This window comes from Centruroides vittatus, unplaced genomic scaffold (genome assembly GCF_030686945.1).
Source record: "Centruroides vittatus isolate TY-2023 unplaced genomic scaffold, ASM3068694v2 contig_12, whole genome shotgun sequence".
NCBI classification, from domain to species: domain Eukaryota; kingdom Metazoa; phylum Arthropoda; class Arachnida; order Scorpiones; family Buthidae; genus Centruroides; species Centruroides vittatus.
The window spans coordinates 618,440-642,943 of record NW_027120767.1 but is presented as its reverse complement, the minus strand read 5'-3'; the positions used below and the strand labels follow the sequence as shown (position 1 = coordinate 642,943).

Sequence of the window (24,504 nt, the reverse complement as noted above, 5' to 3'; positions counted from 1 at the left end):
TTTTAATTAGTGTAGAATCCACATAGAACAAAATTTCTATCTTCTTAACAGTTACTATAAGAATATTTTACTTCATAAATGCAAAAATTATAAAAGATTCGTATTGATGCGAAAATACGAACGAACCGATCTGGAAACTTTTATAATAGTTTTCAGCACCAAATGGAAAATATTAAATTCGACCGACAATAGAATATTATATTTCTTCGCTCGGATAATATTTTTCAAGAATCGATTCCGCTTACAGTCCGAATTAAACAAATATTATGCAATTATTTTATAATATAGGCAATTATGGCATGAATGGAAATTAGACTCTATTCGCTCCGCTCGTGTGCCAAACTTCCATTCATGCCATAATCGCTAAGTACGAACGAATTGTCATACGGTGTTTTGGGGTCAGACTACACCTATAACGCCTATATAACACCCATAACGCCTACGCCTATATAAAATTATGTATAAACAAAGTGTTTATACATGATTTTGATTTCCAGAAGTGTAACGTTGTAGGTATAGGTAGTCAAGCACAAAAAATATAACTTTTACCACTCAACTATTGATTTTACTTCCCGCAGACAAAAATGAACACCTCAAACTATTTTAAAATTAAATTTGTCGTCATTTCTTTCGAAAATTAAAGTATTAAAGTAAAAACTATCGTTCAAACGCGTATACGCATTTTTTAAAATGGATGTAAAAAAACAAATAACTTTTGAAAATCTGGCAGCACTGTTTCACATCAGCGCCATATTAGCGCGCACTTGAAAGGAGAAGTTTGGTGTGTTTTGAAAGTTTTTCTTTTCGTTTCGTTCCACCGCAGAAATATGGGCCTGATGTCGGATTGTCAAACTTATTTTCAGACGAAGAATCTATATGAGATTTTAAACGTCGAAAAAGATGCCAGTAACGATCAAAGTAAGTGGCGATAATGTTAAATAACGTTGCGTTGTATGTTATTTCAATCTGTCATTTTTATTTTTAATTATGTTTTTACATATTTTCAATCTTACTGGACGTACGTTAAAGGGTTATAAGTCGGACATATTTCGATATAAGCGTATCGCTATATTAATGCGCAATTTTCTTCCAAATTATTTTTTTTTGGTCTTTGATACATTTCGTAATCTGGGTATAAGATTCTATAAAATGTGACATCTTATACCATTTTTTCTTTAATTTGGTTACCTGTTAGCCTATTTAGGAGCCTTCCAGATGCAATTTATGTCTGCTGAATTACACGAATAGATTTACTTATACTAGTTGATGTAGCCCACGACTAAAAGAAAGAAAAGAAGTTTTAAAGTTATTTGTTACGGATACAATTACACCACCGAATGAGACCTTACCGGAGACCCGAGAGAGCAAAAACGTCAAAGGAATGGTACCTCTGTGTGTTGTCCCGTCTTATCCGTTGAATCGAAAGCCCGGATATTCTAGTGGTGCGTTACGTAAATGAAGGGTTTGAAAGGGTGGACTTTGCACGGACGGTAAAATAAATGTAAATTGTTATTAATGTCAAAACCCGAAATAATTACTGTATGTTATGCGAAAAAATCTATGTATTAGTAAAAGTCCAAATATGTACAGTTGAGAAATAACGTTAGCAAATAACGATAATTTATCGAAAAACCAAAACAAATATATACGAAACTTTTCCGACAGTTGCAGACTTACGAGTTAAGCTATGAATTGATTCTTTCTAGTAATTGGTCTAGTTAATTTGTGTCGTCTTGGTGCTCGGGGTGAGGTTCGAACCGGCGACCTTCGGATTACAAGACCGAATAAAGTGTTAACGAGTAAGTAAATAGGGTCGAGTGGGCGTATGCTTGTAACGTCACCCCGATTGCACTATAAGAATGTGATGAATTGAAGAATCACGAGAATGTAGTTAAATAGATGAAATTTGAGATTGGATGTAGAAAGTTCGGGACTGGTAGGACCCAATGAACTATATATGAACTTCCAGTTTGGACTGGAAATTACTTTATTTCAATTCAAAAATTTTTTCCAGAACAAAGTTAGATGACTGGTGTGACTATATTCTTAACAGGAAAAGTATGATGTACAGGGACACAACACTACTAAAATTGAGAGCAGTGTGACAAAAAACTGCAGCCTGGCATTGTGACAATGTCACAAAAAATAATTGCTCGTTGAGAGTAATTTTTCGTACTGTTGGGATGATTTGCATGTAAACACTACTTTCGTTACACACAGTAAAATCTCATTGAGTTCAAGTAAAAAATCCTGATTTTGAGTAAAAGAGTTTTGAGATAACAAGTTTAATACTCAATTTTTCAAATTTTTCCAAAAATTTTCCATTATGAAGTTGTTTCTGAAGAATCTGTTCACAGTATGATTATGAAATTGAATACAATTTATGGTGCTTTTGAGTTCATTGTCAAGCAGTCCCTTGTGTCCCAGTCAGAATGCCAGAGACATACTGTATCAGTAAAAGGATATTGATGTGAGGTTGTAATGTTGTTGTGTTGTGTTTGGCATGGAATAGTGTTTGTTTATCTTAATCATCTGTGTTCATACAGAATATAAGAGAAAAATGAAAATCACAGATCTGTGAACGGGTAGAGGGATTGTTGGTCTGTCAAAATTTTGATTTAATAAGACTGTATTATATGGAAAACCCTATATACTATGCTCGGGACTTGTAGACAACTTTGAGTTAACATAGTTCAACTTTAGTAAGGTTTTACTGTATATTTTATTTTATTTTATGCTCAAATATTTTTGGGGAACATTATCTTCATTTGTGTAACCATGAAAAATTATTTGAACTTTTGTGTGATTGTACAGAATTAAATGTTTTCAAAGGCCTTCCTCTGAAATGAGCATCTTTAGAGAGAGTAAACATTCTTATATTTTTGACATTTTGCAAGTATCAATTCAAATCTTGTTTAATATTTTTTGTTTTGAATTTCATTAATGTAAATATTTACATTAATGAAATGGAAATCTTCTGGAAAAAGTTTAGAAAGCTTTAAAATATTTGTTCTCTCTGTATTCATTTATATTCGTATTTTATGAAGATTTTTAGAATGTTAAAGGATAAACCATGATACATGAAAGTTCTTAGAAAAATGTTTAACATTGATATTATGTATATCTAACAAAGTATTTGGTCACACAAGTAGCTTATTTTGTTGGTGCTTAAAAGAATTGTTTCCTCACAGTAAAATTTGAAATTGCGTAAAGTTATTCTCATCACGTAATCCAAAAAATTTTTAAATGTGAATTTATTTTTTGAAATTCAGATTATTTATAAGGATTTTAAAACGAAAGTACCATTTCTTTAACTTAATTTAAACAAGAAGATTAATTAAAGTTTGAAACATCTTTTGTTTACCATTGCTACTAGTTATGTAATGAAAAGCGTGTTAGCAAAAATAATGCTAGATTCAAGTTTCATTGACTAAAATTTTTGTTTCATGATTTATAAATTGGAATAAAATCTTTATTTTTATTTATAGATTAACGTAATGATAAAATGTTGAATTAGTTTTGACAGGTTTCAATTTCAAATATTTAGATTACACATGGCTTCATGATGATGATAGATTTTACATATTAGATTTATCTTTCCTTAATTATATCATCAGGCCAGACATTTAAGCAATTTCCAAATACACAGAATTATTTTCAGACAATTTCTTCATGGTGGAAGAAAAATAAACCATGGATGCAATCTTACATTATCAGAGTCACCTCTCCCAATTGTCAGCTATTGTCAGATACAATCAATCTCCCTCCCGACAGTGGTGTAGCTAGGGGGTGCGGTGGATGCGGTCCGCACTGGGCCCCTGGCCCACGGGGACCCCAAAATCACAAGAAAAAAGACCCAAAAAAATTTTCACGGCAATCAGAACAAAGCAAAATTTGGCATTTGGGCATGCTCAAGCTGGAACCCCTATTACACAGGAAAACCAGCAACTCAACTGTAATTTAGTTATACGCTATATAAACCAAAAATATTTTAGTCTGTTTACGTAAACAAAACAAAAAAATACCTAACGAATCATTCATCAAACGAAAGAAATTGAACGTCTAAATGCAATGTTTTTAATGGAATAAATAAATTCAAAAGCCGAAATTTATAGAAAAAATTACTTGTTTTCGTTTGGACGTTCCCGATTACCATTACGGAAAAAGGACATTCCTGCCAAAAAAATTTTTCGGGGGCCCACAAATCTGGTTCTGCACCGGGCCTGGAGAACCCTAGCAATGCCACTGCCTCCCCATAAACTATTGATGTAATAATACTCTCTAAGCGATATGTGAAATATGTTCATGGTCTTGGATTTAACTTGGAGCTATGATTTGAACACCACTACATTAGATGATTACCAGTTTTATATGGGAAGTTATTGGTCAGAATATTTTCATTTTGTTTTTTAGAAATTTCATTGTAAATTCTTTCATTATATGTTTTGAACCTGTGGTTTGTTTATAAATGGATGTGATAGTTACAAAAACAAACATGCCAAAACATAACTATAATGTCTAAAATTATTATTTATTTTGATATAAAAATGGAATTATTATTTGTATGTAATGATAAATTTCTGATTTCTTAAAGAATTTCATATAAATTTATTTGAAAAAAGTTTTATAAAATTATTTTTGAATTGAATTGCTTTGCATCAGGTATTCAATTTTACATTTCTTCAGGCAATAAATACATATCAGTGTTGACAGAATGCATATTAATTTATGATAGCAGATTGCCAAACACATTTGAATTTGTCATTAAAATAGTTTTGATAATCACAGATTTGTTCTTCACATATTTCCATTATTTATCATAGCATTTATATTCAATGAATAAACAGTATTAAAAAAAAATTATTACAAAGTTTAAATATCCCAACTTGTAACTTCTGTGGCTAGAGCTTGATTTTTTTTAAGGATTTGATAATACAATTTTTTCAATACGATGATCATTCTAAAAGAAAAGAATGTTTTGATCTGGCGAGCTGCACAGTTCTCTCACCACTCCCACCGCCACATCACGGACCTTTCCATTCCTTTGCACCAGTCTGACACTAACAGCAAGCCACAACAGTCGTTTACTGTTTATAGTGTGGCTTTGAAATGTGTGACAAAATTAAAGATCCCGCCAAGTGTGAGGTTCGTAGTGTAATACGCTTTTTGAATGTGAAAAAAGTCCGGCCTATTGAAATTTAGACAGATAACCGAGGTTTATGGTAATATGATGAATGAAGCTTCAGTTCAAAAATGGTGCATCATGTTTTATGGTGGGCAAATGAATATTCATGATGAAGAACGCTCGGGCCGACCTTCAGTTGTGACTGATGAACTCAAATCAAGGATTGAGGAAAAAATTTAACAGGATAGATGTTTCACTATAGATGGACTCAGTTTGTTCTTTCTTAAAATTTCAAGAACAGTTCTTTATGGCATTGTTAGTGGTGATTTGGGCTACAGAAAAGTGTGTGCCAGATGGGTTTCTCAACTTTTGACAGATGAACACACACAAAACTGTATGGGAGGCTGCACTGACTTTTCTCAGTCAGTACACCAAGGATGGTGAGCAGTTTTTGAACCATATTGTTACTGGTGATGAGACCTGGATTTTGCATAAAACTCCAGGAACAAAGTGCCAGTCAATGGAATAGCATCATTCTGGATCCCAACAAGACCAATAAAAGCCAAACAAATTCTGTGCACCAAAAAGATTATGGCTACTGTGTTTTGGGATCAAAAGGGCATCCTAGTCATAGACTACATGCCTAGAGGGGAGACCATAAATGCAGCAGCTATTGTCAGACCCTTCACTGACTACATCATGCCATTCGAAACAAACGACAGGGATTGTTGCCAGAGGCATTGTGCTTCTTCAGGATAATGAAGAAGCACAATGCCTCTGGACAATGAATTCGTCCGCATGCTGCTGCGTTGACAAAGAACTTGCTTCAGCATTTAAGTGGGAAGTTTTTGAACATCTTTCTTATAGTTTGGACTTGGCTCCAAGTGATTACCATCTTTTCCCCAAATTGAAGGATTTTTTGTCTGGGAACCACTTTGGAAGTGACAACAAACTGAAAGAGGCCATTAATGACTGGTTCAAAACTTAGTGGTAACTGAGTGTGCAGAAGGCATAGAAAAGCTGGTGATATGCTATGACAAATGTTTAAATTTGTATGGCAACTACATAGAAAAATAACTAAGGTATCATATGTGTTGTATAATAAGTTTTTTGTTTCATTATCTTAAATAAAAATATCTAGAGAAACAAATGTTCTTTACTTTTAGAATGACCCTCGTATTATTTCTATGGAGCTTTAAATTGTGATTATTTAAAGTTTGAAATAGGTAAACCAAATACTTCTACCAAAATTGAAATATATTGTCTATAAATACGGGAAGAGTAGGTTATTATTTGAAGAAAATTTCAGCATAATTTGTTTTTCCTAGCAAAAAGCCAATTATATTGATTTTAATTTACAGAATATTTCATATTAAGATTTTGTGCACTGAAGTCATCTTGGTTCTAGAACAGTGACTTTTAATCTTTTCTACTGCTCGAACCTGTTGAACTTATAAAATGCACTCTCATATTCCTACAAAAAAATTGTTACATTTTTTTTTCTTATCTAAAGAGAGAATTTTTTCATATAGTTTAACCTAGGTATTGGCATTACCAATTTGAGAAAGGAGCATTATCAGCATTGCATTCAAAAGTTATCTGAAAATACGCATGTCTATCTGCCTTTCTCATCTGTAGAAAATCATTTATGAATGATGTATTTTGTTTGTTCCTTAAGTTATTTGACTTGCAGCTTCTTAGTCTCTCAGTTTCAACTGTGTCATTTCACATTTTTCACATATTGATGAAGTGCAAGACATCTTTGATAAATCTAATAAACAAACCTAATTAAAAATTATTACTAGTAGTAACTCATTGAAATTGAAGGTTTTATTCAATTAAAATACAATCAATGAGCTTGTGCATTTACTTTACTATTAATGTAAAAAATGTATTTTTTTACGTTAATTTATTAACGTAAAAAAATAATGCAAAAGCTTTTCATTAATTCATAATTAGCAAAAAAGCAGGTATTTGGAATAGGGGATAGGGCAAAAGGTTCTTCTAATGGTTAAAAAAAGAATGCTTCTTAAATCTTTGAAATCTAGCAAAAATTTTATATATAAATACATTGAATTTCTTTGTAGAAGTTTGACCTGAATATGGCTTTAAAAAAGCTGAAAACAAAAAGGAAGGAGACATTCCAACATATAAACGGTTAATTCCAACATTGTTGCAGAGGTGGAATGTTTGTCGAATGGCATCTGTCGCAGTCGAAATTGTCGTCATTCAAAGATGAAGTGTTTTCTTATTTTGTTAAATTTATTAATAGTTACATCGGTAGCTCATACTATAAATTCATTTTACGAAAAGAATATGTGTAAAGACAGATCGCCGGATCTTCAGTTAATGGAACTTAGACAAGTCTATGCCACTTTCACCTGTGATAAAGAGAATTGCAGAAGAGGCCGAATCATAAACTGTAAGTTTTATCATAAATTGCCTGATTCAGAAGAGGAAGGAGTAGAATGCTTTTTGTGTACTGTATTAATAAAGGACAAGCAAAAACAAAATAATTCTATTGGAGTTAGAGAGTTTATCAAATGGTTAGATTCTGATTTTCCTGTACAATGTAAATCTGACATTAATATTGCTATAATTAATAAAGATGATGAAACAAAAGAAAAGATAACCTTTGCTTGGAAAAGTCCAGCTGAAGATTTAGGAGAACTTTATTTTTCAATGTCTTATTCAGGATCACAGTATCATACTGAAGTTAGAAAAAATCTTAAATTTACAGATTATCTGGTTAGTTTAAAAGAATGTGAAAACAGAAAGAATTGCATGAGACATGCTTTAGAAAATAAAGACTGTGATACTGACATCTGTAAATATGCCATCACATATGGTTTCTTTAACATTCTTGAAACTGTGTTGGTATTTTTTCCTTTGTTCAAACATGATGTAGTGCAATTATTCGACCACTTGGCATTTTTCATCATTAACTGATGAAAAATTACCAAGTGGTTGAGTGATTGCATTACATTGTGTTTGAACAAAGGAATATAAGCAGTGTTTGATCAGTTGTTTCCTGAAAACATTTGTTATACGAAATGTTTTTGCTGGATTTTAAACATCTTTGGGACAATTTGTTTTATTTAATTTTAGAATAACTGATTCCAGAGAAATTAATTTATTTATGTAAAAAATGCATTGTCTATAAAATAATAAATTATTATAGAAAGTCAGATTTAAAAACAAATTTTGGAACATTTTAACATATGTTTTTCCTAATCCAGTTTTATCAACAAAATTATCATCACTTTCCATTTTAAATATATATTTGAGAATTATAGCAGACAAATATTCCAGCTAATCAGTTCCTTAATCAAAAAGCAAAATAGAAATGGAAACATTTTTTCAGGATAGCTTGAGACAGTAATGAATCCAGGAGTACTTAAAGGGATGGGATATCTCAAAAATTTAAAATAGTTGAATAATTAATAAGTATCTTTCATTAACATGTGTATGATGATTATATCCTAGATGCTCTGATAAGCCATATTTGCCATCATAAATGTTTTTAAAAATGACGTTTTGATGTTCAAACAAACAAATTTAAAAAATATTTGTGTTGACAGAGGGCTTAAACCCCCACAGACACCCCTTTGTATTTGCCACTGGCATGAACTAGAAATGAATCAGACACTGAAATATAGAACCTACTTAACTGAATTGACATAACGTTTTTCATTTTTAAGTAAGCATTTTTCAATCATATAAGGAAAATTAAATTTGAAAAAAGAATGACAAGTATTAGCAGATACAAAGTCAGATATTGATCTAATTTCATTGCATAATTTTTTAAATTATTCTTCCTCATGGATATTGTGAAATACTCACTTCTATAAATATTTTTAAATATAAGTATGGCTTGATTAATACGTTGTAATATAGTGACAGCATCACTAATAATTTAAATAAAACAAGGAATTATTTATTGCAACATCGTCACAATGCCAGGCTGCAATTTTTAATCATATTTAAAATATATGCTCTCCATATCAAATTAGTAATGCCTTGCTCCTGTACATTATTCTTTTCTGCTAGCAACAGAGTCATGTCAGGCATCTATCTAACTCATTTCAGGGGAAAATTTTTGAATTCAAATAACATGAAATAACCATCTGGTCCAAACCAAAAATGGTCTTCTGATGATAACATAATTGTAAAGATAAATTTTAACACTAAAAGACACTATTCTGTTCTTATTTAGCATGTTATAAATTACATAATTTCTACATTATAAATAATGGAGTTAAATAAGCATTAAAGTTTGTTGAATTAATGACAAAAAGAAAATTATTTGAAATTATGATCACTCATTTTAATTTTTGTAATTGATTCAGATATGATACAGGAGACATTAAAAATAACAATCATAATAAAATAGGACAAGACCAATAGTGTGTGTAAAGAAAGAAGTGTGGTTGATATTATTTTCTATTACAGTGAAGTGTAGTATACCAGTATCTTGTGATACAGTATTTATAAAACCATTTTAATCATAGTATTTCATAATTCATTTCATGGAATGTTGTAATATAAATTTCCTATTATCGATACAATAATCTAAAAATAAGTTTCAGATTATATTTGCAAAAACTTTCTTTTTCTAAAAAAGAAAAATATTACAAAAGATTAGGAAACTTGGCACCATCTTTGTAAATAATTAAATCGTTGCTAATTTCAAGTAACCAATTTTTTATTAAATGAAAGAAACATTTTCAGTTTGTATTCAGTTCATCCTCAGCTTAAAATCTTAGATTTAACAGTTTATATATTCTATGTTACAATATTCTAAACTAGAAAAATGTAATATTCTGAACAGTTACAATTTTTAAATTTCAAACAAATGAAAATAATTTGATTTTGTTTTTCTCTGAAAATATTTCTTATATTTAATAAAACATTGGTTTCCTGAAATTAGCAGTGATTTATTTAATTATTTTGAATTGGTTAATGTCTTTTCAATCCGGAAAAAGAAAAAATCTTTCCAGTAGACTATCTCACAGCCCGTCAGGTTATAAAATGCCTTTATTGTTTTTTTACATATGCATTTCGGGACAGTTTAATTTTCTGGCCCTTCCTCAGTGCATAAAAAACATATCTCACAATACTCCCTGGATCTCTACCAATACCTTCACACTTATACGGTACTTCAGAGTTCCATTTACAATGTTTTTTAACAAGACAATTTTTTACATTTTCTAGGGGTGTATTACATTGATGTTATAGAGTTTTTTCTTTCCTTAAAAATATTCAATTTCTTAAAAAATACATTCAAGTAGGAGCCCAGTAGTATAAGTTATTTTACCTTTAAAAAGTTCTGCAGCTCATAAAATCTCTTAAAACAAACAATATAATTTCTCCTTTTGCGACAATGTTTAATTCTTACAATATTCAAATTAATTATTTTGGAAAACATATTGTCATGTTGTGAGAAGTTTCAGTTATAATACAGGCAACATGTAAGTTGACCTCATGATTTTTCAGCTTAAAATTCTGATTTAGACTTAGGCCTGCCATGAAAATTGACTTCCCTGCATATGTTCAATTCTAGCATATAAGTATAACTGAAATGCAGATACAAAGTGGAGTTCTGGAAACTTGACATTCTGTAAAACTTGACTTCCTTTAATATGAATGTTGCTGTACAGTAGATAATATTACAAATTTAGTCTCTATAATCCAAAAATCTTTTGGTAGACTAATCTCACAGCAATATGTTGGCAAATTGATTTTATTTAGAACTACATCATATGCATTTCAGGTTGGTCTAATTTGTTCCAACCCATCTTTAGTGAATATACGTTGGTGTAAATTACAACATTATATTTAGATGGGTGGGAGGGCAAACCTTCCTCACTTTGATTGGTATCAAAGTAAAAAATATTTTCTCCACAGATGTATAATAAACACTCTAAAAACAGCAAATGGTTAAAGCTGACAAACAAATGTATAGGTATAATGCATTCACGATGCATAAAATATTTTAACAAACTTCACAAAATTGTTAAAAAATAACGACACTATTAGTTCACTTATACCAGGTTGAATTTTATTACCACTATTATTTGGTAATAAAATTCAACCTGGTATAAGTGAACTAATAGTGTCGTTATTTTTTAACAATTTTGTGAAGTTTGTTAAAATATTTTATGCATCGTGAATGCATTATACCTATACATTTGTTTGTCAGCTTTAACCATTTGCTGTTTTTAGAGTGTTTATTATACATCTGTGGAGAAAATATTTTTTACTTTGATACCAATCAAAGTGAGGAAGGTTTGTCCTCCCACCCATCTAAATATAATGTTGTAATTTACACCAACGTATATTCACTAAAGATGGGTTGGAACAAATTAGACCAACCTGAAATGCATATGATGTAGTTCTAAATAAAATCAATTTGCCAACATATTGCTGTGAGATTAGTCTACCAAAAGTTTTTTGGATTACAGAGACTAAATTCGTAATATTAAAACGTGACATGTTCAAAAAAGATAAAATAAATACATCTAATTTTTTACCTTTATAATTTAAAACTAGAATCTATTGTTCTCCTCTGGCGACAGTTGATAATAGATAGCATCAATTCTATGTGTTTGCAAAGAATATAAACTTTTTTGCATTGTGGCATGTTGCAGTGGCACCATGTGAATGTCACTAACTTGAGAGTAGCTATTGAATAGCCATTATTGTTTTTCAATTAAAATTTAACTACAAATAGAAATAATCACTATTAGTACATAGTTAATATGTATAGGAATTTACACATAATACCTTTATGAAAATTCCACTATTCAGACTAGCATCATCGTTATGCTGTAAAATTTATTATTTCAAGTAACTTGTCACTTTTCAGTATATGCTAAGTTGAGTTTGCAGGACTCTATTATATGCTGGTCTCTGGCAAAAACAAACAATAAGGCCATACCACTTTCATCCATACACCAGCTACTGTATAATATCTTTCAATATACTGTGTGTGTGTGTGTGTGTGTGTGTATATGTATATATACATATATATTAGGGTGTCCCTTATTTTTTGAATATATTTTTTTTTTCTAACGCATAGGGCCTAGTTTTGTTTATTTTACCCTTAAATACTCCCACAATAAATTTCAGCTCATTTTGATCACTAGAACCCGTGCCGACTTGCATCGAATCATTTCCATACATATGGTGCTAGAGAAGTGGCACGTATTCGCTTTGTTTGCCATTCTAACACAATTTGTCAGGCTACTATCACGTATAGTTTTTTTTCGAAGATATCAGTGGAATTACGAAGCACTAAAAAACATATTTTCTTAGTCGGAGAGATAAACCACCAAATCATGGGTGCAAAATTACCGTCAAATCGGCAAGTACTCGCAGTTTTGTTTTTTAACATTTGCGAAGTTAAACTAACTGTGAGTGAAAGCATAAATCTTATATTATGTGAGTGTATCATATTTTGGGAAAAAGCTAGACTACCGATGTCAAGAAATTGGTGGATCTTTATCACATATGGAGAGTCTCCATACCTGATAAATATCCACCAATTTCTTACACAGTTAGGTATAGATTTTTTAGGTATTCTAGCTTTTTCCCAAAATATGATACACTCGCATATTACAAGATTTATGCTTTCACTCACAGTTAGTTTAACTTCGCAAATGTTAAAAAACAAAACTGCGAGTACTTGCCGATTTGACGGTAATTTTGCACCCGTGATTTGGTGGTTTATCTCTCCAACTAAGAAAATATGTTTTTTAGTGCTTTGTAATTCCACTGACATCTTCGAAAAAAAACTATACGTGTTAGTAGCCTGACAAATTGTGTTAGAATGACAAACAAAGCGAATACGTGCCACTTCTCTAGCACCATATGTATGGAAATGATTCGATGCAAGTCGGCACGGGTTCTGGTGATCAAAATGCAAAATGAGCTGAAATTTATTGTGGGAGTATTTAAGGGTAAAATAAACAAAACTAGGCCCTATGCGTTATAAAAAAAAAATATATTCAAAAAATAAGGGACACCCTAATATATATATATATATATATATATTTTAAAGCTCTTACAAAAAAATGTAAAAAATGGATCTACATAGAATATCATGCTAAAAATCTTTACTATCTCTGTAAGAATTTATTGTATATTAGGTCTATCAGTAAACACATTTGAGTCAAAATCAACACTTCCAATAAAATATTAAGTTTCTCAGAATTATACTGCCAAATAATATGTTTACATCAGTGATGTGTGATTGGTGCATCAATTGTTGGAATGTGTAACATATTGTTTATATATACTAAATTTTGGTAATTATATTAATTGCTGTTAGATAAGCTTACCAAAAAGTTTTAGTTGGAAATATTTGTGATAGCGCACAAATATTATTAGCCATTGTATGGAAAAGGTTTGCATTTTATATCCACTACATAAATCAACTGTAACCATTCAATTTATAAAATAGCTTACACCACATTACAGTTGTTTGTAAAGAAAATTCAGTTTTTTGGATGTATAACGATCAGATAAATAAATAGAAACTATTCAAAGAAATTTATATAATTCTAATGTTTTTGACATTACAAAATGGATTTATAAATAGAAGTCCTGAAGAAAATATTTGTAATCACAAAAACGTCAGAATTATATAAGTTTTCTTTGAATAATTAAATTAATTAAATCTTTAAATAATTAAATAATTCTTTGAATAGTTTGTGTTTATTTATCTGATCATTATACATCCAAAAAACTGAATTCTGTTTACTAATCAATCCCTAGTTTTACAGAGTTTTTTCAAGCTTGAAAAGTCACATTATATGCCAGCAAATTTTATGGTTATTTAGCTTATGTATGCTTTAAATAAATTAACAAACTGATTCATGATTACATGTTCAGAATGAAATTGTTCCATAACTTTTAATCAAGAATAGTGGAATATCTATATCAAAATTTTTTCTTTAATTCTGTATATTAGAATCTTCTTATTGTAATCACTTCAGACTCATTTAAACTGCTAACATTAAGTGGGAAAAATAAATAAGACAACAATTAGTGGAAATTGTGGATGGCAGACAAGCAATGCAGTAAAGGTATTGGCCTTCGCTCTGGGAACTAGGTTTGACTGTAGATCAAGCCTCAAAATTTTCACAGACAGTTGTTCTGGATATGTCTGACCTTATCCTTCATCATCTGGCTGCTCTTATTAAGGACTTGACTGAACCCATGGTTTATATGACTGAAAAGCTCTCTTAGTGCTTAGAGTAGGAAGAGTTCAAAATTAAAAAAAATAAATAGGAAATTCCAGTTTTATTGATTGATGTTAAAACGATATGTTTAAAACAACTAAAAATGTATAACTCAAAGATTTATTATTATTATAATTATATAAAAGGTTATTACTATTAATTCAGTGTATAATTAAAGTATGAAATGCCAGCAATTTAAATCACTATACTACAAGCATAAAACAATTTAACACTTATCCTGATTAACATTTGTAAAGATTTCAAATTATCAGTCATATGTTGAGACTAACTGTGCAAAAAGACGGCTTGTTCGATGATGATGATATTTGACAATAAGTGAAGATTTATGATTGTATTTTAACTCATATTTTGGGATGCAACAATTCTTATAACAATATTTATGATTGTAATAAGCAGATTTTATTGTGCTATGTATTATTATTGATTGATTTATTATATTTGACAAATTTGAACTGCTTGACCTGTTTTTAAATGTGAAACTGACTGAATCTGTTGAATAACTTCCATTTTGAATAAAAATTGTATATTAATTGAGTCTATTTAAATGTATAAATTAATTATTTAACAGATTTTGCAGAAGTAAATAAATTTGATCATATTTTTGATTAGATTAGTTGAAATAAAGATGATGCAGTGAATTGCTCTCCACTCCAAATAGTCTTTTTATATCTAAGAAAGCACTAGCTTAATTTTAATACAAAACACACCACTACATAGACGACAAACGTATGGGTTTCAATTATCTAAAAATTTATTCTAATAGATAAAATGTTATCAGCACAAAGAACAAATGGATTTTATCTGGGATATTTTAAATCCCATAAGACTGCTGCCAAGTTTTAAATTAATTAGGTAACAGCAAAATATTAAAGCAAGTTGAGCCTGTTTTATACAGTGTGATTAATCATGTTTTTTGGCACATAGGAGTTGTTAAAAACTGTTCATATTATATTATTTTAGGATATTATTTTAAAATAATGAAAATGTAATAAAATAATACTTTTTCCTACCTATTTGATGCTGAAATCTCAAAATAAAATGTTTCTCGATTACTTTTTAGTAAATAATATAATCTCTTAGGTAATTAAATAGTAAATAACATCTGTAATATGTATATTTATGAAAATACGTAATAACAGCAGTGATCACTAATTGGTATGAAAGTAGTTAAAAATACTGTAGTTATGATTTAGATCTGTCTCATTATTTTAAAGAGAGAATTCATTTTGTAAAACAAGTTAAACTTTATTTTATAGTAAAAAAGGCCTACAGATTACTGTCTTTGAAAGTGCACCCAGATCATGCCGAAGAAGAAAAAAAAGAAGAGTCAACACGAAGATTTCAAACGTTGGCTAAAATATATTTAATCTTATCCGACGAAGACAGAAGAAAAATATATGATGAAACAAGGTTAATTCTAAGATTTTGTTTTTAAATTTTATTTGTATTGGATCATTGTTTGATTATTATTTTTTAAAATTAATTTTCTGTTTACTTAGGAAGTGCTGATGATGAGGATTGCTATTTGGAAGATAGGGACTGGTATGCTTACTGGCGTTCTTTATTTCCTCGGATAACAGATGAAGATATAAAGTCTTACCTTACAAAGTATAAAGGTGCATGAAATTAAATGAGAAAAACGATTTTTATTTAATAATCAAATAAAATTTTGTATGGAAAATATATGTATATTTTAGGATCTGAAGAAGAGATAAATGATATAAAAGAATACTATCTAAAATATGAAGGGGATTTGAATAAGATCAGTCAATGTGTTATTGGTTATGAAACAGAGAGAGATAGATATATAGAAATTATCAGAGATATGATAAGCAAAGAAGAAGTTCCAGAATTTAAAAAATTTACACAACAGTGTAAGAAACAGCAGAAAAACAAGGTAACTTTTTCTAGTTATTTTAGTTTACCATTTTTATTTCAAGTATTTGTTGACAATGAAAAAATGATAACAAAGTTCAATTAATAATAATATATCATGCTGATGAAAATCATGTATATGAGAACACAGGAAAAAAATTTAAAAGGTATTACAGAAAAAACTATGAGGACTGTCAATTAAGTCATAGAAATGATCTGATTTCTTGGGCTGAAATTATGAACCATAGTGGGACCAAATTTTATTCTGGGCAGAAGTTATTAAGGCTAACAATGCATGCATCATTTCCACATTAAAACTTGCAGCTGTACGGAATTATGTCATTCCTTGTCTGCTGCAAGTATAATTCTCTCCAGTATTTGGTAAAAGGAAAACAAGTGTTAATATTACAAAATTTGTTTATTTTGGTTTTTAAAATTTAAATTACAGTCAAACCTGTTTTTATGCGGGGGATAGGGACCGCATTAAAAAAAACGCATAAAAAAAAATCTCACGAAACTTCACGAATGGCTGTAAATAATAGTTTTCGCAACACAATTAAAAAATATTTTTTTTTATGCGGTCAACAGGGACCGCATAAAAGAAGTCTCACATAGAAAATAACTCAAAACCGTACGAAATAGAATTTATTGACAACAGATGTCAGCACTTGACTGCATCGTCTGGTCTATCGTCTGTTTTACATATTTTTGTCCAGGTGGTGTTTTGTTGACTTAAAAAGTAAATTATTTCATTTTTCGCATATTCATGCAATAATATTACTATAATAAGTGCATTTATGCTATAATAAGTTTATTTAGCTATAATAAGTCAACGTAAGACATGACGAATCGCACGAGACTAGTCGCCAACTATACCGCACAAATTAAAAATTCGCATTAAAAAAATCGCACAAATAAAAATCGCACATAAAAAGAGCGCATAAAAACAGGTTTGACTGTATTATTCAAATGCAAATTGTTTAAATTTGTTGGATATTTTTGAACATTAACTGAAGAAGCTTTTCTTTCCAAAAAGCAAAAGTACTTTTAATTAAAGGATTTCTTTGTAGCATTGATAATTTGAAATTATAACTTTTGAGTCTTCCCATTTTTAAAACTTTCACCAAATCCTTGAAAGTTGTCTTATTCTAGCTACAGAATTATTTTTCCGGACGTATTGCGTTGGCTGCTTATTGGAATAAATGAGCTTATCTCTACCATGGAGTCATTTTCCACATAAGGGTTCTTTGATCTTTGCAGATAAATCAAAATTGCAGGGGCTTATGTCAGGTGAGTAGAGGGATGTGTCAGTATTTCCCTGCCTCACCTGGAAAGCATATGCATAACTTTAATGGACACAACAGCAAGTATTATTGTATAGGATATTTGCAGTCTTTTAAATTGTTGATTCATTTTTCAATAACTGCTTTTTTGTGATGTTTTTTCTTAGCTTCAAAGAAAGTTCTTGCAAGATACATTGTGGCTATCTGTTTGTAAAAGTGATTTGAGAGGACCAATTTAAGATTGTGTTCTCCATTGTTCAGATATGTTATGACCATTTTGGAACTGTTCTAATCATGTAACTAACTATTCTATAAGGTAGTGGCTAGTTTAGTTTCCACATGCTCCTGCACTTCGTGTTAGAAGCTTGTTTAAGTGTTAATAGAATGATTTCTAATGATTCTAATAACAAGCATTTACCTTGTAAAAAGTGAATCATATAATTTTCTTTTCTGCGTGATTACCATGGAAAACCTGAATTTCTTTCCCTAATCTTTTAAGCATTTATTTATTTTTTTGGGAGACAAAGTACAAGTTTTTGTTAATGCTATGGAAACAGGAGAATGATGCCACTTGCAGTTATGTCATTTGAAAGGAATGATAATGATGTCAATTAGCTTTTGCAATAATTATTGTTATCAAGAATTTAGAAATTTACCATGACTTAATTGGTAGCACTTGTATTCATATTGTTATATGATATACCATTTTTTTGGGATACCACAGTGCACACACATACAAAAGGATATATGAAATTTATTGCTTCTGATTAAGAACTTGTCAACTTAATGAAACATCAATGTAACCAGGAATGTTGACACTATCTTGATAAATTAGTCTAGTCGCTAGTCACTTCTATACCTTCTTTTAGGTGGTGATAGAAAGGAATTCTAAAGAATATTTTATATGTTTTTTACAAATTATATCACTGTTTATTGAGAATGATTGATTGGATGAATCTTTGTACTGTTTATAATTATGTTGCTATTGTTTTATCAGTGAATCCATGTCCAATTGAACTATGATAAAATTTCATATCTTCACTTTCAGTATCTCTTGCATCATTCATTTTTACTTTCCCGGCTGTTATATATAACAGCCGGGAAAGTATGGCAATTGGTCAAAAGATGATCCCCCCCTAGATTTTTGGACTCTGGACCTTGAAATGTTGAGAAATGCAAAAAAATCTGAGTTATTTTTTTCTATTTGTATGGATGCGTGTGTGGGGGGCACAATTTTGTTCACCTTTGAAGCTTAATAATTCCTGTGCTTTTTTTGTTGAAAATTTCTGAAATTTTGCAGGAAGGTTTGTTTATTAGGGGAATTGATGCTATTAAATTTTGATGATTAAAGGTTGATGGGGTAGGGAGATAAAGGAGGATCATTTGTATCTCCAGTAGGGTCAGACTTAATGATGATTTTACTCGTTATTAGCATTTAAAATTTATTATAAAACTCATCCTTACTCTCAAAATTAAACTTTTCATGTTTTTAATTATTATAAAATGACAAAGTTTTTTAATGAAATATCATAACAGATGGTGCCACCAAATGTTTCCAGGAAAGTTAAGCAACTCGTTGCTGGATTTTCATTAATAATGTGAAAGAAATTGAAAGTTGAACATAGTTGGGAACATGTCACTGCTACATTTAGCTTTGTATTATTGAATATTTTCTTTTCTAGTAAAATTGGATAATTATAGTATTCCCAACATATTGAATATAAATTTATTACTGTAAAAGCAGCATTTCCCAACCTGCAGTATATAAACACAATCTTCAACAACTACCAAACAATATAAACTTTTAAATTGAAAAATTGCTGATTTAATATCTAGCAATTCAAAATTTTTTAGGTCCAAGTCCTTACAATCTGCTAATTTTAAAGTATTATTCATGGAAAAAGTTACACATTTCTAATGATCTGTTCAGTTACTTCACATGAGACTGAAATAAATATCTAACCAAGTAAAATCCAGATTCAAAGAAGGCCAAAGTTGTACGTGCAATGACACACGAAATTTTATGTATTTCTTAATGTAATTATTGTATAAAAATTATTGAAGAATGAAGTTGGAAACTTCTTAACTGAATTTATTTTCTGGTCGTAGACAAGGATTTCCATCTACTTAAGCGGGAAATTTTCTTAAATTGGAACTTTTATACAGAAAAATTTACTCCAATACTGTAAACCTGGAATATATTAACATAAAAAACAGTACACATCCAAACTAACACCTAAGTTTTTTTTATATACAGGGTTGACTTTATTTTAAATAAATGGACAAAATGAAGGATAAAGACCAACAACTGCCGAATTATCGGGCTAGCAAATGGCTATAGTAATATTAATAATTTAAGTTAATTTGGTACTAGAGTTAGGCGTTAGGCGCCATCTCTTGCTAAATTTAATAAATAGAATTTTAATTAAATAATTTAAATAAGTAATTTAAATAAATTTAGGCTTAACTGGAAGAAAAGAATCGGCCCGAAGCGGGATTCGAACCCGCAACTTCTGCTATCCAGGCCGATTCTTTTCTTCCAGTTAAGCCTAAATTTATTTAAATTATTTAATTAAAATTCTAATTATTAAATTTAGCAAGAGATGGCGCCTAACGCCTAACTCTAGTACCAAATTAACTTAAATTATTAATATTACTATAGCCATTTGCTAGCCCGATAATTCGGCAGTTGTTGGTCTTATATATAACGGGTTAGTTGTTGTTTATTTACAAAATGAAGGATGCTTATTAGTTTACTTTTCCAATAGGAACTGTACTGGTTCAAGCACTTGTCCCTGCATGTGATGAGGTTAAACATTCTGGACCTGTAGCATGCTGTTTCTTGCAAAAAGAGTTTTAAACAGCTGCCTCGACATCATCCTCTATGACTTGTCCCCAGAGACGATGCTTGAAAAGCCAGAATATTATTGTTTTATTATTACAAAAAGTGAAAGGCGTGAAATAAGACTTACAAATTATTAGTAATAAAGAGGCATTACTTTTTGATTCCCCTCATAATATAATCATCCAATGTTTCTAGTTAAGAGAACATAATTCTATTCTAGATACTCAAGATTTTTCTTCTGATGGTAATTATGATCTTGCTGTTTATTTTTATCTTAAACCAATAATAGTTATTAAATTACATAATAAAAATGGAGCTCATATCTGATGGGCTATTGTATTTTTACTTCCAAACCTTTTCATAAAGTTACGGTAAAAATTTTACTATAATTAGATGCAAATGTTTGTAAGTGAACATGCTTAAAGTTCATTACATTACCAGAAAAAGTATTTACTGTACAAAGAAATGCAAAATAATATTTTTCTAAGATTATTTTGTCAAAAATATCTTATAAAATAAAATTATAGGAATACTTTTAATTATTCACTATAATAATGGCAATTTTTCTGATTTTGACCAATAGAATTTTCAATTAAACTTTGGTGGCATACATTTTAATGGATTTTTGTGCTTATTGTAGAGAAAAACTATCTCTAAAGCCTTAACATAAAGTAAATGATAAAATTTATATTTTTAACCACTGGTTATGTAAAGAAATCTGCCGAATTTGGCTTGCAGAGTTGTCTCCTACCTAATATCATTTAAATGTTTATGCCTTTTTTCAAGATCTCACTCCAGAATACATGAAAATATTAACAATAATTTGAAAAAAGCATTTTATGTCGTCATTACATTAAAGAGAGAGATTAAGGTGTTAAATGCAGTAATGGCATCCTATAGAACTTTGTTTATTTATGAGTAACCTTTTTTCACTGCAAGACCTATATGAGTGATAAAGAATACAACATGTAAAATTTACTTATTGTAAGAACTCTAATCATTTCTTTTCCAATTAAACCAGCCACTTATTAGCCAGATCACGGCTTTCACATAAAAGTTTTATTATCGAAGAAATCACGTACTGCCGAAAATATCTCCACCGTAGCTCGCAAAAAACAATTCTTTGTGCCGTTTTTGTTATTACATCGCAGAATTTAGCAGAAAGATTCTACAAATGAAACTGTTAATTACAAAGCACTTCTATAATTAGTATCTTGTGAATTAATTTGATCAATTTCACTTCTCAATCTGCCAGTTGTGAAGAAATGCATCAACGAATGCAATAATGAATGAAAAAAGATTTCATAATAAAATCACAACTTTTTCATAAATATGAGGCACTATGCAATCCATCTATTATAAAATACACATTACGTGTTGCTTAACTTTCCAGATCTATTCAACTTTTGTAGATCTAGGTGTAACCATCTATGAATAATAATGGCACACCAAAGATATAATACTATTTAAACAGAAACTGGTATTTATAACACTAAAACAAACAACAATTGGGAAGAAACTGGAAGATTTTAGATCAAAATATATTTAATGCTAATACTTTTGACGATATGTTATCATCATTGGGTGCTTGGAACATAGCATAAATGGCTGGTTGGGGAGTTAAGGCATCGTTATAGAGACAGGTGAAAGCCACACTATGAAACTCTTTCTTTCTTTCCATACTATTGATAGGTAACTAGCATGAATTGCTGTAGACCAACAGTTGTATTGTTTTTAGTGATATAGCTTGGCTGTGTTTGGGAATGAACACCCATCATTTTAGTGTGAAGATCACTGGTAAACATTTCAATTCCACTTACTGTTGGAGCAGCAAACTATCCCCACTGCTGGCACATTACACTAGTCTGGGAGCCATTTCAAATGACAATCATCCTAGTAGTGGTACGAGTGATTTAGACAAAGATGTCAACGTTCACAGGTGCTCGAAACATAAACGTGTCATCAAAAGTACTAGTGTTAAATAACAAAAAACTGAAAGATTTCAGACTAAAATATATTTGACATTTGTAATTTATATTAGTCCTTTTGAAAACAAAGCTATGGGAGTATTTATAAATGATGACTTGTTCAAACAGAAATAATGCAATTAATTGAGAAGGATGGAATTTTAACATTGTTTACTATTAATCAGAAGACTTGAAATCTGTTCTTCAGATCAGCAGTTTTGATGCATAAATCAGAGAGAATTCTGAATTGTATAAACCTTTCAAAGCAGTTGGTTCCACAGGGATTGTTAAACAGCTAGGACAGTTATAAATATGACTGAAATTTTCCCATCAAATATATTTCTTTCTCTATCTAATATTTATGTTTACGGGTATGGGAAATTTATTCCATTTTCATCTAAAAAAATAAACGAAAGAATATATTATGCACGAATGTTGGCAAGTATTCCAAATTCGGTTTTATTATTCTTGGTCAGGGCCAGACTGGCAATGGCTTCTCTGGCATTTAACACTTCAGAAAAAGATATCATTTCTGAAGATTACAATACTTTACTTGCTTAATTATCTTATTCAACATGAAATAATGCTTATAACTCCTTTTAACATTTACTCTCTAGTTTTGTTCTAGAATTTGGAGCACATACAATATTTCTTTATTGGATTCTTTGTCCTCTTCGGTGACTTTTTACTTTTTCTTTTTGCATATTTGTCTTAAAACGAGGAGAAAAAGAGTACTGAATGTGATATTGAACTTTTTTATTATGACATTTGTTATACACCCTTCATCATACAATACAATTATCAACGATTATAATAACTAACTAAAAACAATACTACACAGAAATGTTAAACCTTCATTTTTTTTTCCCTCCCCAGTATAAAAAGGAGGCCAAGGAAGCAGAAAAGATGAAGAGAAAGTTGCGCACAGGAGACAATAAATCTCTAGAAGAGATGATTGGTAACAATAGGATACAGAGAGAGGGGAGGTTCGACCACATGCTGGCCGATTTGGAAAAGAAATACTGTAAACCGCCACCCATGAAGAAGAGAAGGAAACAGTAGATCGATCCAAAATTCTTCAGAAATCCATAGTCTAAAAATTGTACCATATTGATGTGAAGAATGAGTTTATTCCATTCATAGTAAATGTGAAATTTGTCGATAATCTATTTTGAATATTTATCTATTCGTACCGTAAACGCAGCGGACCGAGTACGAACCGTCGAGATTTACGCCGTCAAATTCCGTAGCGCGTAGTAAATCCGTTTACTTTTGAGAACTTTGTATATATTGAAAGAAAAGGCTTTATCTTTTTGAAAAAAAACTTTTGTCGGAATATTTATTTTGAAACGCTTCCTAAAGTCCGATGTAATAAGTCTTCAGTGACAATAAACAAGTATAAAATAAGTAAAAATTTATTGGAATAATACAGAGGAAAAAAGTAAAAGTAATATTTTCTTTCATTTGTATTTTACAGAACATACCCCCAACTGAATTGTCCATTCAACTTTCCTTATAATTTCTAAATTAATTCCAGCACATAAAATGAAATTTGTTGTTGTTGCTGTAAGCGTAATTTCAGAAATCAAAATTTGTTTTTTACGCATTTTACTTTGTGACTTATTTTACAATAAAATAATTTAACGTTCACATTCAGATGTGTCGAAAAGTAACGCAATTACCGAAGATTAACCGTTCGAAACTCGGCTACGATTTACTGTACACGTGAATGTTCTATGGTCGCTACGCGATCTCTTCCTCGTCATGCAATGTTATGAACTGTCTAGAGATGCATTTCATTCCGTGCGTCTAGAAAAATCGATTTAAATTCCAATTGACTGGTTAAAAATTCAAGATTCAAATAATAATGTACACCAAATAAACTTATTGTATACAAACATATATACTGCATACTTCCCATAATGCAGTAAAATTAATAAATTCCTCAATTTACATTAAGAAAAACTTTACATTTGTTGTGTGGAGTTACCGTTCCATGTGTTGTTTTCGTCGTCGTCTGCCTGTCGGTTGGTGAGGCGATAGATGTTTCCCTCTTGGTAGAAATTATTTCTGGGATTCGTTTGTTTCCTTTCACTTTCTGCTCTGTTGTAAATAAATCGATATAATATGCAACTCAAATAAA

At 30.3% G+C, this 24,504-nt stretch overlaps 2 protein-coding genes across 4 annotated transcripts in view; one reads left to right on the top strand and one right to left on the bottom strand.

Annotated features, from left to right (window-relative positions):
• Positions 1-709: 709 nt before the first annotated feature.
• On the top strand, positions 710-23,775 carry LOC136983476 (dnaJ homolog subfamily C member 9). Its single transcript, XM_067280234.1, has 5 exons — positions 710-918; positions 15,648-15,799; positions 15,890-16,007; positions 16,089-16,288; positions 23,238-23,775. Exons 1-5 carry the CDS (start codon positions 828-830, stop codon positions 23,421-23,423), a joined length of 747 nt encoding a protein of 248 aa, XP_067136335.1. The 5' UTR covers positions 710-827; the 3' UTR covers positions 23,424-23,775.
• The window catches only part of LOC136983458 (UBX domain-containing protein 4-like), a 49,862-nt gene continuing 49,118 nt past the window's right edge, over positions 23,761-24,504 (bottom strand). For 2 of the 3 annotated variants that reach the window (XM_067280212.1, XM_067280219.1), the window contains exon 14: positions 23,761-24,464. In XM_067280212.1, the coding sequence (XP_067136313.1) occupies positions 24,329-24,464 (136 nt within the window). In that variant the 3' untranslated portion in view covers positions 23,761-24,328. The remainder of the gene's footprint in view (positions 24,465-24,504) is intronic. The other variant, XM_067280226.1, reaches the window with a different exon arrangement.